The sequence below is a fragment of the Schizosaccharomyces cryophilus genome (assembly GCF_000004155.1).
Source record: "Schizosaccharomyces cryophilus OY26 unplaced genomic scaffold supercont4.1, whole genome shotgun sequence".
Lineage (NCBI taxonomy): Eukaryota > Fungi > Ascomycota > Schizosaccharomycetes > Schizosaccharomycetales > Schizosaccharomycetaceae > Schizosaccharomyces > Schizosaccharomyces cryophilus.
Genome location: NW_013185624.1, coordinates 2121978 through 2136181, shown reverse-complemented (window position 1 = coordinate 2136181; position 14204 = coordinate 2121978). Strand labels below are relative to the sequence as shown.

The following is a 14204-nucleotide window of genomic DNA, read 5'->3' as shown; positions in this document are numbered from 1 at the left end:
TAACAATTGAATTGATATTTTACATTGTAAAAATTCATTCTATCTACTTAATGGGTGTTTTTTTACATAAGGATATAACGAAGAGAAAGTAGGTGAAAATAAGGAGTGCTGATAGATTGGTAACCATCCATTTCTGTCCATGAGAAGTGACAAGTTATGAATGATTCAGGTTTGTTAGGGAAACTCTTTTCAGAAAACGAGGCGTCACCGTTGGTGGCTCCCAAGAGCAATGGATGAAGCTGGGTATGAAACCAGAAATGTACTTGGCGAGGAAAAGCACGAAAAGCTTTAGGGATGACGCTAACCATAAACTCATTGATTGAAGAAGGAAAGTCACAGAGTAAAGTCCATTGATGAGCTTGAGTAGAATCCGTGCATTGTCGCCATTTACAAGAGGTCCATAAGGGTAATTTTTGACATCTATTGTCCGAAGCAAATGTATATAGCGAAATAGTAAGCTTAGGGCAGTCTTTGGATTCCACAACAAATTCTTTCAGGACTGATTTTGCTAAGGCTAACGTTTCAATGTTCAATGAGGGCTGCTGTTTTCGAAGTCGAGACCATGCTTCTAAGTAACGGACATAACGTATTTGAGACGGAATAGTAAGACCGCTTCCTCGTCTCATACGCTTTTTAGTGTAAAGTGCAATGCTTTGATCGAATGTACATCCTTCGTGTGCTATTAGGTAGCTACACAGCACCGTTCCTGTTCGACCTTTTCCTGCTTTACAATGGATTATCAACTTTGTAGACGGATCTCGGCTCAAAAATTCTGCCATCCTGTCGATGATTGTACATAACAGTACGAAGGGAGGTGGATTGTGATCCTCAAACCCATAAAATTCCAACCTTGGTAAGAATAGCTTGTGGTGATAAACACTACGCTCTGCACATAAATTAAAGATCATCCACTTGTCTGAATATTTATCATACAAGTATTGTAAAATCGCATGTTCGTCATTCCTATAGACTTTCTGAAGACCAGCTGCCGGTGTTGACGTTGCAATTAACCTGTCAGTAATTTCCGCCAAATCTATGTGTCCATAACCTTCATTTCTGTTCAGACCTCTGCGACCTCTAGAAACGATGGCTCGAATCGTGTCCATGCAAGTAAAATACCAAGAAATGATGATGTTCCCAAGTTTTATGAAAAGCTGTAGTCCATCTTCCTTATGTTTACAGCTAGCCTTTCACTTGCCAGTTGAGTAATACTAGGCCAGATACACGGTGTATGTAAATAACTTACGGAGACTAAAAGACAATAGGAAAATTCATATATATTATTTATATTAATTGTATGAACTGATACAAAATCCAAAATTCATTAAATACGCATGTTTCATACAACAAACATATAAACCATTACATACCATACCATAAAGAGGTAAACATTATTGACGATGTGATCCAATACTTTGGAAAGTTAAATTGATAATAATGTTGATATACAAATGCGCTGTGAAGCAAAGACGTTAACAACAACCGGAGACAAAAGAAAACAAAAGCAGCACAAAAAAAAAAAAAACTGAAGAAATTAATCTTTGACATTAAAGAGTTACAGTTCGTAAATAGATATGCACAACTTTTGAAAGAAATGAAATAATAAACACGAAATCAAAGAGGACGAAAACATTACACGAGTAAAGGTCCTTATAACGTTTAGAAGGAATATACTATCATATAAAAACACGAATGACAAAAGGAAAAGCATAAAAACCATTGACGTTTATACATTAGTATAGCATCAAACTGAATAGTAATGAACTATTCAGAAAAAGGGTTTTTTAAGGTAATTAACGAAAGTGAATACGTAGAAGAAGTGTCAGCAAACATGAAGACATCCACTTGCTGACCAGGGCGAATTTTTTGTACAAATTCAGGCTCTTTTATACGCAAGCTTTGAAGCCGTTCTACCGCAGCATCTTCGTTAGATTTTGGAGCTGCTTCCGATTCCAAATTATCACGAGAGCTCTCACCAGTGCCACTTTCAGCAATTTTAATTAGATCCTGCAATCCACAACCTTTCAAATTGCAAGCATGTTTACAGACTCCACCGGAATCCAAATATTTTTTCTTAAAATCATTATAGCATGTACTGTCAATTTCTAAAGAAGAAGTGGCATAATAAAAAGAAGGAGTGTTTTTCCTCCATGAAAAAGTTAATTCCTCAGTGTGACCATTATATTCGCAGCTGTTGAGAGGTAAAAGGTCCAAATACATCCTTCTTTCAAGACCTAATTCGTAAACAACCAAATCAATGTAAGACTGATCAGTTGCAATCACAATAGCTTTATGCTCAATAAGACCGGAGCGAGAATTGATTATTTGACTTGCTTCGCAAAACTTGGCATGAATACTTTTCTCCTGAGCGTACCGGTAAAAATTGCTCAATGTGTTACAAGACTGTGTGACAGAGAGTAAACTCTTATAGTCCTTTGAAAAATCTGGACGACCTTCAAATGCTTCATGAAGCTGACGCTGTACACAAATGTCGATGTAACGACGAGTAGGATGACAAAAATGAGTGTAGCAGGGACTAGCAAAGGCAAAATGTGATACATCTTTATCATTAGATGTACCCACGGTATACTCAGACTCTGACGCGAGTCTTTTTAAATTCAACTGCAGCAATCTTTGAAGATCCTTATCATTTGTGGTCGCTAAAGCGGTCATAAATTCCATAGATGAAGATTCTGCTGTGAGATGTAGCCCTGCTCGTTGCGCTGCACGAACAACAGCGTCCAAATTCTTCGGACGGGCGTTTCTTCTCAAAACAACTTTGTTCGGAAATATACTCATTAAATGAGAAGCGGTTTTCTCATTGATCCAGTGTTCAATTTGCTGCAGAGCACAAACAACTGGAGGAGCTTTAAAAACATTCATATTTAACTCTTGAATGTTACTGAGTTGGTCATCACGAAATCCAAAACAATAAAGTGACTGCAAATCTACATCCTTTTTCGTTTGTAATCTCAGTTTTGTCAATACTTTGGCGCTTTTCTCCAGTAACTGAAGAGCTTCATTCGATTGCATGTTAGCCTGTGCAGTTTCGAGACTAATGTAGGATGAAGGAGAAATTACGGAAGGTCCTAAAGAGCATTGTATTACAGTTTCAGATTTCAAATCTAACTGGATAACAATACTGATTGTTAAGCAATCATGTCCCGTAATAAGAGACACCTCTTCAGTAACCCTTTTCGGTAAGAAAGGGACAGAGCCTTGCACAAGCTGTACCTGTGAAACACGATTTGCAGCCTCATCGTCGATGGGCATATCTTGTTTAATACTGCTGGCAACGTCTGTCACATGAAACCCTAAAATGATGATTCCTTCAGATGAACCAGTGTCAATGTGAATTGCATAATCACGAGTTCCCACCATAAACGTTAGTTTATCTCGCAAATCATAGCGAGACTTTAGTTCTTCTGAAGGAATCGGGCTAGATAAACGTTTTACACTGTATGAGAGGGATTCCGGGAACTCATATACACGACAACTATAATCGTGAAGAATAGCAGTAAATTCAACCTTTGGATCACCTACTTTTCCAATACTTTCGTACAACGTACCAAACGGATGTAAAGATGTTGTCGGCCATCGTTTGATACCAGCTAAGAAAACTTGATCCTTAAATTCTTCATTATTAGTAAAAAATCTGGGTGGTACCTGATCACTAGAAATAGCAATCAAAGGAATTCTTTTATCACTAGGTTTAAACCAAACTATTTTTGGTCCCTTCCCACCTTCACCACTAGAAGTTGATGAGTTTCGACGATGAGACGATTGGTTTTTGGATGCAAGACTATTTGGTCGATACAAGGCCAACGTACCTGAACAGGTATCTCCGCTTGGACGATCAAGAATTGCTACAATATGACCAGCATATCTAGGAAGATTCTCTTGATTTAAAGAGATATCATCGACAAATGAAAGGCTTTGACCGGTTACTTCATAATCGTTCTTTCGCTTCTCAATGGATCGCTCGAAAGCCAAAGCTCCCTTATTCATTCCCAAAGCCATTGGCGTACTTATGGACATCATTTTTGCTTTACTGTTTACGGAAGATTTGGAGGTACCCGAAAGAGAGAGATTACGACGAATTTTCTTTTCCTCTTTTTCTCGTTTCGTTTGCATTATTTCATTTACATCAAGAAGTTCCACGGCAACTAAGTCACCTTCCAAGGTACGGTTTCGATCTTTAGATCCACAAATGAATATATACTCATCAAGAGCATCCGTAATAACATATGCATCGGATCGATTTTTGCGATTAATATGTAATGTTCCAACAAGAAGTCTTCCAGTGCTTATGAATTTGGGAAGGGAAGCCTGAGGTAAATAAGGCAAAAACAAATTCTTATGTTGCTGAGCAGCTGCAGAAACTGAAACTCGTTTCCCGGAATTGTTGAAATTCAGAAAGGAACTTTGTGGAAGAGAGGCACCATCTGTTGAATGATTTATGTAAGATTGCTGAGAGGCAGTGGAGAGAGGCATATGCGTAGGGACATGCGTCGTTGGTGACTCCGGTTCCATGTAAATGCTTTCCTGAAGCGAATGAGCAGAGAGAGGAGATTCCATGGGAGACTGTTGCCATTCAAAATTACCTTCAATTGGTTTTAAGGATGTTAAAAAGTTGGCACTTTTCGGAGATACGGGAGAGATTGACTCGTTTCCGACAGACGAACGCCTTCTGATACGAGTTGGGGGAATTACCCCCATTCCACCCATCATGTTGGCACGCTGACTAGTAGATTGTATGCTTTGACTAAACGTATCAAAAGTATCCTTGGCAGGACTAAAAAGGGACTCTGTCCGAGTCTTAACCGAAGGGCTCTGCACCTCCGCGGGACCTAAGGGACCACCGCTTGTAGGAGATTGCATTTGACGTGCGCCGATAGGAGCAATAGGATTAAGCCTTGGTAAAAGCAAGCTTTCCCGTTTTTTTGTATTGGAAAAAGGATTTGCTTGGAAAGGAGAGGTTAAGTTTGCTTGCGTATAATTTTCACTTTCTGTTAGAGACTGTTGTTGCATTTGCAATGCCTGTAAATACTCAATTTGAGATTGAATTACATCTGGGGCTATAAGCACATTAGTATAAAGTAAAGCAAGACAAATCATCCGCATAGTGTGAAGGCCATCATATGAAACAAAGACTACTGGTAAACTTACTCAAGCCGACACTAATTTAGATGGATGTAAATTGTTAAACATACCGATTGGAGCAAGACCTCCCATTTTCTGACTTGACGAAGAGGAAGGAGGCCGACCGCTAGGGTCTGATTGCTTCCAGTGAGGATCCATAGAGAAGAAAGGTCTAGAGGAAAAAGAGTTCAAGGAAACAAGGAAAACAAAACGTCTCCTGTTATACAAAGAAAGGGTTTAAGATAAAGCAAAAGTAATGGAGTCGTGGATGTAATATCAATAGAAAGTGAAAGTAGGAGTATGTGAATTAAGGAAGAAAAATCCGATGGAAATCTCTGAATAATATGGAAAAGGCAGAAACAATCAACGTTTCGCAAAGGGAGACAAAGAGATAGACGTAGTAAGGTCCCAAAAAATAACAGCAGTAAACCAAAAAAGGGCGAACAGAAGAAATGGAGACACAGAGAGAGACGGGGAGTACAACACAGCGTATTGTAAAGTAATTGCAATTTCGTCCAAGGACTACTTATGCAGAGAAGAGAACGGTATACAAGGAAGCAAGCACAATCGTTCTGTCAAAAAAGGGAAAGAACCAATGAACAGATACCAGCCTCGAAAAGAAGAAAAAGACCTCTTTATTTATCGGAATTCAAAGAAGAAAAGATCAGGAAGAGGAAAATTCTTACGAGGGGAGCGTAGCCTCGGAATCCAAAGAATATGGCTGTCAAGTAAACTTTAAATGAAAGAAACTAGTATATTAATTGTGTTACTGTTTTTTTCTTTACCCATCGACAATGACGGTTCAGTCACGTATCTGACGAACAGTCCAACGCTACCAAAAGGTTATGAGAGTAGATGAGTCAACGATGATGCTATAGGAAGGTAATGAGACTTGTAAGCACAGCAGGCTCAAACAAGTAAATTATGCGAACAAAACCAACCCAATTGACAAGTGCTGACAGGAAGAACGGAGGATGATCTGAAATGCAAGTAAAACTTTCGAAATGGTTTCACAAGGAATGTGACACCAGCAATTTTTAGGATGTAAATCACAATGATTAAATAAAGTAACCCAATGGCAATTGAAGCTTGAAGAATAATAAGACAAGAATAAGGAAAATAATTCAGCGATTCAAAAATGAAAGAAATTGTATATCGTAGCACTCTATAGGATACAATAATTAATATCGGTACAAGATTTAAGCAATTATGCAAAAACTTTAGTGGAGGAAAGAACAAAATGCCTTCAATAAATTCCTTTAGGCTCAATGGGAGCGTATTAAAAATGCCCTTTAAACAGTTTCTAAGTTCTTGCCCCGGGGCAATGGATACATCTAACCCCAGATGGTGGCATTTAAGTTTGGTACTGCGATCCCATAATGACCGCAATGGTTCATCACCGCCATTAATCTTTTGGCTTCTGCCTTCAGCGATTCATTCTTCTATGCTGCATTACGTCGATTGCAGAGGCCAACCTTGGGAAATCTTTAACATAATGATCATTCATGTAATCTTCATTTTGACACTTCATAGTAAGTGGCCAATACGCAATCGTAATACAATTTTGGCATTACGGTTAAGTAAAGCGAAAGGTTTGCGGCGTAGGGCAACCTTCACGTTCTACTCTGCAATTCCAATATAATTGCATGCTCCATATCGTTAAAAGTCCATAAGATCGCCCATACAGTAGTTAGAAATGTTCCAAGTAAAATGAAACTGAAATGAGTAACAGCAAAGTAAAGACATTGTATGCTCTTTTTTCAGTCATCATCATATTAGTTTTTATGATGTTCCACATAGTAATTTTAAGTCGGTTCAAAACAAAAAGAAAAATATGTCGAATTTGATTTTGCGGAAATGGGCTCAGTTAAAATAGATTTTGATCTGTCTGAACTGATGTAGACCAAAGATATTGCCAATATTGTTCTACTGATTTATGAAGCGATTCAGGTTCCCATAAGGTCCTTCACAAAGCATCCAGCTCTTGTTTCTCGGTTTTATTCTACCTTGTCGTAATTGCAGTTTTCAGTAAAATAATAATCAACCTCACGAGCGTTAAATAACAAGTTTCATAAACAATTTCTTGCTTCTTTTTACTACATAATTTATGTTACATCTTTTCTCCTACCAATAATTTGATATCTGCATCGGAGCACTTAATGGTTGCTCATTCTTACAACGGATACACTTCCATTTATACAGAATCCATATTTTATTAATCGTCAGGATCCATCTAGTGAGCCAAACGAGAGCTTTGGATAACACCAGTAAGTTCTTCGATCTTGCCCTTGGCACGCTTCAAAGTACCGAGCTACATATGTGGTTAGCATTCCATTATATGCTGCTTTATTTCTTGTCACTTACTCTCTTCTTAGCAAGCTTACGAGCACGCTTGTCTTGAGAGTTACGGATTAATTCCATAACACGGCGCTCATAAGGAGCAAATCCAGCAACCTCACGAACGACGGAGCGAACAAAAGAGGTACGCTTCGATTGATGTCCTTTACGACGGGAAGGACGCTCAGGCAATTGACGCTTGGTCAAAGCCTTGCCCTTGTTTAATCCAACAACAAGTCCAGGAGCCATGGTGTGAAGTCTACGCTTCCTCCTTCCTTTCTTTACTAGTTTTGACAATGCTTTGTGACTGTCCTTTGATAACCCTACCCTACGACTGTTACACTTGCTGAACAGTTTTTTTTGCCTTTTTTAAAGATCAATGTAATTTCAAATGAACAAGTAGTTTCCCTTTGATAAAACAGCTTAAACTGATGTTTATTTTATATTGATTTTCTTTCTAACGTGATTATTCTTTTGGAGACGAATTGTGTTTTTATCATTTTTGAATACAATTATAGTATTTATTGTCTATTTGTTCATAGCAATTCCATAATGTATTATGTTTTGTAGTGATGAGAATGTCAAACAGTTTTCTACCGCTTACTCTTTTGAATAAAGATTCTCTTTGCAAAATAAGTTCGCTTTAGTAATTAAAAATTTACGTTAAACTACACTAACTTTGTTATCCTTTCACATTTATCCATAGAATGATGTTTAATTCAATGCGTCCTTGATTTGCTCCTTGAATCCTATAGCTGTTGTTCATCACAAGTAGATCACTTAAAGCATCAACATGTTCCCTGAATTCCATACCAAATAATTATCTTTATCCAAAATCTCATTTTGATTAAAGTAAGGGTTCAATGGACAACTCTTACTCGTCCTACTATGTGTCGTGCTACACCATACAAAAGAGAATAATCATGCCTATCGAAACATCACGGATGCTATGATTGAACAGGTTCATTAATACATACCATAATTTTTTGATCAAAACAGCTATCCATCTGAATATGGCAATAATTGCATATTCAGATAGGTTTCCGGTTTTGTTACTACAGCTTCTATTGAGCCGTGCACTCAGGTACAGAATGGAATTCTTCTTCTTCGGCAAATGGATTTTCAAAACGGGCACTACCTCCAAAATTTGAAACATCTCCAAGCTGTCCAGTCACGGAATCTACAATAGCATCTTTCGTTACCGGAACTTGCTTGGAACATGCAGGTAAAATATTCTGTAGCATTTGCATCGATTTTCCATCTAACGAGTCATCTTTGGGAAATTCAATTTCAACTTCCAGGTAAAGATCACCACGTAAATCCGTTTGATAATCTCGGTACATTCCTTCACCTGGTATAACAATACAATCACCTGGTCGAAGTATTTTACCCTTAGGCTGATAATATTCCAGAATACGACCATCTAATGTGGTTACTACGGCCCTCTTGAAGCCTACCAAAGCTTCAGCAAGACTAATTTTAAGTTTGGCCTTTAAATCATCCCCTACCCGCTCATATACAGGGTGAGGAACCTGTCGAAGCCGTAAAACAACATCTCCCGGCGTCATTCCTAAGGCCTCATCCGCCATTCCTGGCTGGACAACTTTGTCCATTTCTTTTGCTGAGCGGCGCACGTAGAATGTAAGGACTCGCTTTTCACCGACAACTCCGGAGCCTTTGCAATACTTACAGCGGTCTTTGGTTCGAAAGTTTGATCCTCTACCATTACAATCCTCGCATGTCGATTGTTGCGTAGTGACATGATGAGGACCAACTCTATGAAGGTGCTGTTGCACACCCTTTCCACTGCACGATAAACAAGACCTTTCCTTAGCAAATCGCTTTCCGCCTTTGCCTTGGCAGTGTGGACAAATGACGTTTCTGGTAGCACGCAACTTGATCTCTTTGCCTTTAAACATGTCTTCTAGCGTAATCTCGTAGTCGTGAACAACGTCCGAACCTCGACGCTTTTGCTGTCCCGGCGCACCGTGTGCACCAAAGTTCATACCAAACATCTGGGCCAAAACGTCATTAATGTCCACTCCATTTTGTGAATTGTCATGGCCTTCATGTTCAAGGCCATACATGTCATACGTTTCTCGAGAGCTAGGTTCTCGCAGCACGTCGTATGCAGTCTGAATATTACGGAATCTAGCCGCTGCATCTTCCCGGTCCGATTCTGCTACCTTGTCGGGATGATTTTGCAAAGCCAATTTTTTATAACGTTTTTTTATTTCGTCCGCAGAAGCAGTGGAGTCCACTTCAAGGATATCATAAAGAGTAGTATCAGCAACCATTATTATCTTTTATAGGTTCTACTAAACGAATGGCAGCACGCTTTGCAAGTTGGGTAGCACAAGGTAAAGCCTCTTGGCAATTAAAAGAGGATTATGATTAGGGTTTTTGAAATAAAAAAGAAAGTATTGCTAAAGATAAGTTTCAATAAAAACTCTGCAATAGGATTGAACTGAAGCTCGACTGGCGATTTTTTAACAAAATATGAAGTTTTCAGAATATGGCTTCAAGGAATGCTCTTTTCAGTCATGGAACCAAAGAATATTATACGATATACACGCTGCTAAAAACTTGCTGGTTTTTGCCAAACTGGAAAAGCTGTAGAACATCTTCCTTACGAACTGTCGTGCGCCCGGATGGTTTAACGAATTATCCTTGAAATGCGTAATCCTAAAGAAATGGACAATAATAGGAAGAAAAGAATCGATTGCTTAAATAGAAAGTGTATAAGAAGCTTTACTGAGATGGCACTGTAAGCTTGAAGCTACCAGATATTCCATCCCTTCACTCTTAATAGTCCAGAAACCGTAGACATGTGACTTTTCCAAGCATCAGTGATGGAAGTACTAAGAGAAATTAACATGGTTTTCTAGTTTCAGTTCTTTTACTTATGAGCCAGCCGATTTACGCTCCAGGGAAGCAACTTCTAGTTGAAGTGCCCATAGCTCATCCTGTAGAAGATTAATGCGTTTGTCCTTTTCACCGTTCAGTTCTCTCTGCAACGAAAGCTGTTTTTCTAGAAGAGAATTTTCTTGAAGATGCTGTTTACACATAAGTTGCGCTTTCTGCATATTTCTCTGATACAATTCGCAGGTTCTTCGGAGGGACCGAAGCTCATCGGTCATAGTCCGCATCGTCACTGTCTCACCAGATATACCGTGAGACGGTCTTCCAAGTTCTTTGTGAGTATCCTTTTCATTTATAGGCGCCTCCCGCTGATTCAGTGACAGGGTTGAGCGAAACAGCTCCATGTATGGTTCAATAACTTTGACATATGCTTTTTCACGAGAATCTCGCCGCTTAAGTTTTTCCACTAAATCCAAGCTTTCCATTTTTTTCCTCCTGGTATTTTAGTTTTTCCTGTAAAAACGAGTGGAATGCTTTCCATACACTCAAAAGTTAGGCACGTTTATCAATTTTGCTTTCACAAGTTCGACGATAGTTCTCCATTAATTCCTAATTTAAGAATAAAACAGCTGTAAACTTACTAGCAGCATTAGAAAGAGTCCTTTTCTACCTTCTCCTTGTTCTTGTCCAAGCTGTATAGTCTGAAAGTAGTGTTTGGTTTTCCATAGCAAGTAAATAACGATTGTTAGCGAAAAGCGATAAAATAATATATAGAATTGAAACGAGGAGTTTGCTAATTTCAAATGTCATGAGGTAAGGAGCTTTTAGAGCTAGCAGAAAGAAGCACAACCCAATTCTTCACTTTACAAAGAACTTTGTTTATTTGCAAGAATTCAGGAAAACTTTGGTACAAAACTCTTCTACGAAAGGACTTGAAGGTTTACACTAAGAAAGCAAGAGAAATTGGTTGCTTGGTTCCATAAGAAAAATGGCAGGCAGGAAGAAACATTTACTGAAAGTGATTATTCTTGGTGAAAGCGGTGTAGGAAAGACATCGATTATGAATCAGGTACGTTCTCTTTTTGGATTTTATTGGTCGTTTTCGCAAAGCGTGTTGGATTGGAATGCTTCTGTAGCATCATGGCGCGACGACATGAAGAAGAACCCAATTTCGATGTTGAGCCGAACCGTAAGCTAATATATTCAAAATATAGTATGTCAATAAAAAGTTCAGCAAGGACTATAAAGCCACCATTGGCGCTGATTTCCTTACGAAAGAAGTATTAGTAGATGACAAGGTGGTTACATTGCAGCTATGGGACACAGCTGGACAGGAGCGTTTCCAAAGCTTAGGCGTTGCCTTTTATCGTGGTGCTGACTGCTGTGTTCTTGTATACGATGTTAATAACAGCAAGTCTTTTGAAACCTTGGACAGTTGGCGTGACGAATTTCTTATTCAGGCTTCGCCAAGCAATCCTGAAACCTTTCCCTTTATTTTGATTGGCAACAAAGTAGATGTGGAAGAAAAAAAGAGAATGGTATGATTTTGTTGACAGGATGATGGGTTATGAAAGACATCAGCTAATATCTATCTATCTAGGTTTCCAAATCAAAGGCTCAAGCTTATTGCCAAGATAGAGGAGAAATCCCTTATTTTGAAACCAGTGCCAAGGAAGCTATCAATGTTCAAGAAGCCTTCGAAAACGTTGCTCGTCTGGCGTTGGAGAACTCGGATGCTGAAGATGCTGCTGGCGATTTTGCTGATCCTATTCACTTGGATATGGAAAGTCAGAAGGCCACTTGCTCTTGTTAAATTAAGCTTCACTTTGCCCTTCCCTCCACATTTCCTCTACTATACCTCGGTTATCATTTTATGGAGACGAAATGACCATAAGCAATTCTTATTTTTATGTTATAAAGTGTTTGTTATCTCTACCTCTTCATTGGTAATAACGTTAAAAAATCTCGGAATCATGATAGATTACGGGTATCGTTCTTATTTCCATCAGCTTACACTTTGTTTATTAATGATTTAAAACTTCATACACTTACAATCCCTTTTCTTTTATTAATACATCCTGTTTACTTTTGAAAGATTTACAATAAGTACTGTTACACAAACATACTTTTTTTTTTTTTTCATGTTGGCCGATCTGACTTCAAGTTTATGAATGTCAAACTGGCTCTCCATAACTTCCAACTTAGTATAATCATTCTTTTTTATTATTCATACGAATGCAACAATTCCTTACACTATGCAACTACAGATATCTCCGATGGTCTATTTGTAAAAGTGCCATGGTTCTGCGAAGGTTTTAATATTAATTTCTTTGTGTATAGAAAGCTAATCAATATATTTTCGGGGATTTCGTGGTGCACGCTTATTCATAACTATTTTTTCTGTTGTAATTTTGTTATTAACCAGAGCAATTTTTGTGCTTCATGACATATTCGATACAACAACTCTAGTAGTCATTTATTTTCTTTTATATGTCTATTGATTCACTTTACATTCATTTCTGTTGTTTTTTATTTGATTAATTAGCAGTCAATTATCCAAACTCACATCTCTAACCTGCTCGTTGGATATAAGACTCTCCATATAGGATGTACTATCAAAATAGCAGAAAACATGCTACTGGCGTAAGCTTGTTGCTTTCTGTTGTTTTCCTATGGCTCATAAGCTCCTTTTTTACCAATAATCTGCTGAATGACCCTAGCTTTTTCAATCCCTTTTTTATCACCTACTTGAATACCGGTACGTTTGTGTTGTATTTGATCCCATGGTATCTTTTTGAGAGAAATGATACAAAAAGAGAGCTTACAGCTCATACTTCTGTCTATGAATCATTGGATGAAACACAAAATCCATATACGTATAGACGAAAGCCGATGACATTTCGACAAACCGCCTCTTTGAGCTTAGGATTCTGCATTATATGGTTTGCTGCTAATTATTTCAGCAATGGCTCTTTAGCGTTCACGAATGTTGCATCCTTTACCATCATATCTAGCATGAGTGGATTTTTCACTCTGGGGTTAGGAGCTATTTTCAACGTTGAGAAGTTTACCTTTGGTAAGTTGCTGGCCTTGGTAGCAAGCGTTGGGGGTGTGATTCTTGTTGTTATTCAAGATTCAAAACAAGCATCTGGCGGGGATAATGCACCTTCTCAACCAGCATTGGGAAACACTTTTGCATTGTTAGCTGCTTTTCTATACGGATGCTATTCCGTTCTTGTGAAATTCCATATTACAGAGGAGGTCTGCGTTTCTATGCGTTTGTTTTTCGGTCTGGTGGGACTCTTTGACATTATTTTGCTTTGGCCGTTTTTAATCTTACTACACTATTATGGAGTCGAAAAGTTTCAGCTTCCTTCTACTAACCGTGGAATTGCTATCTTGCTTTTTAATGCTGGGATTACTTTTGTCTCCGATTATCTATGGGTAATTGCAATGCTAATGACTAGCCCTTTGTTGGTAACCCTTGGAATGAGTCTCAGTATACCATTAGCTTTGTTTTTTGACATCATTCTCAGAGGTCATTATATAAATTTTACATTAATTTTCGGGTCTCTTCTGGTCTTCGCGGGATTTATCGTTGTAAATTATAATCAAACAACACACGTCTAACAACTTTTACATGCTCCTCCTCCTCATATCAATTTTGTCTTTACATAAGTTATTCTCTTTTCTTTGATAAATAGTTTTATTTATGCGCATTAGACTCTCCTTTCTTTTCTGGCAACATCCAAGGGCTTGTAAGTTATGGAATCTGTATGCCAAAACAATAATTTATTTTTTTACCTCCGTTTTTCTCCTTTATCATGTCGTTGACTATAGCTAATAAATATTATTATTTATTT

The 14204-nt window shown here is 38.2% G+C and overlaps 7 protein-coding genes across 7 annotated transcripts; 2 read left to right on the top strand and 5 right to left on the bottom strand.

Moving 5' to 3' along the window:
- Window positions 1-50: 50 nt before the first annotated feature.
- SPOG_02760 (phosphatidylinositol-3,4,5-trisphosphate3-phosphatase) lies at window positions 51-1211 on the bottom strand. The gene has a single exon (XM_013165422.1). It carries the CDS (start codon window positions 1104-1106, stop codon window positions 63-65), a length of 1044 nt encoding a protein of 347 aa, XP_013020876.1. The 5' UTR covers window positions 1107-1211; the 3' UTR covers window positions 51-62.
- Window positions 1212-1331: 120 nt separating this feature from the next.
- Window positions 1332-7353, bottom strand: SPOG_02761 (ribonuclease II family protein). The gene is made up of 2 exons (XM_013165423.1): window positions 5214-7353; window positions 1332-5078 (listed from the first exon to the last, which is right to left on the bottom strand). The coding sequence occupies exons 1-2, from the start codon at window positions 5299-5301 to the stop codon at window positions 1765-1767; spliced, it is 3402 nt and encodes a 1133-aa protein (XP_013020877.1). The 5' UTR covers window positions 5302-7353; the 3' UTR covers window positions 1332-1764.
- On the bottom strand, window positions 7331-7774 carry SPOG_02762 (60S ribosomal protein L36). The gene is made up of 2 exons (XM_013165424.1): window positions 7507-7774; window positions 7331-7453 (listed from the first exon to the last, which is right to left on the bottom strand). The coding sequence occupies exons 1-2, from the start codon at window positions 7726-7728 to the stop codon at window positions 7376-7378; spliced, it is 300 nt and encodes a 99-aa protein (XP_013020878.1). The 5' UTR covers window positions 7729-7774; the 3' UTR covers window positions 7331-7375.
- Window positions 7775-8543: 769 nt separating this feature from the next.
- SPOG_02763 (DNAJ protein Xdj1) lies at window positions 8544-9776 on the bottom strand (the record flags this gene model as incomplete). Its single annotated transcript, XM_013165425.1, has 1 exon — window positions 8544-9776. One exon carries the CDS (start codon window positions 9774-9776, stop codon window positions 8544-8546), a length of 1233 nt encoding a protein of 410 aa, XP_013020879.1.
- Window positions 9777-10382: 606 nt separating this feature from the next.
- SPOG_02764 (uncharacterized protein) lies at window positions 10383-10826 on the bottom strand (the record flags this gene model as incomplete). Its single annotated transcript, XM_013165426.1, has 1 exon — window positions 10383-10826. The coding sequence occupies one exon, from the start codon at window positions 10824-10826 to the stop codon at window positions 10383-10385; it is 444 nt and encodes a 147-aa protein (XP_013020880.1).
- Window positions 10827-11160: 334 nt separating this feature from the next.
- SPOG_02765 (GTPase Ypt7) lies at window positions 11161-12481 on the top strand. The gene is made up of 3 exons (XM_013165427.1): window positions 11161-11410; window positions 11556-11879; window positions 11942-12481. The coding sequence occupies exons 1-3, from the start codon at window positions 11330-11332 to the stop codon at window positions 12152-12154; spliced, it is 618 nt and encodes a 205-aa protein (XP_013020881.1). The 5' UTR covers window positions 11161-11329; the 3' UTR covers window positions 12155-12481.
- SPOG_02766 (membrane transporter) lies at window positions 12422-14185 on the top strand. The gene has a single exon (XM_013165428.1). The coding sequence runs from the start codon at window positions 12949-12951 to the stop codon at window positions 13969-13971; it is 1023 nt and encodes a 340-aa protein (XP_013020882.1). The 5' UTR covers window positions 12422-12948; the 3' UTR covers window positions 13972-14185.
- The last annotated feature ends 19 nt before the right edge of the window (window positions 14186-14204 follow it).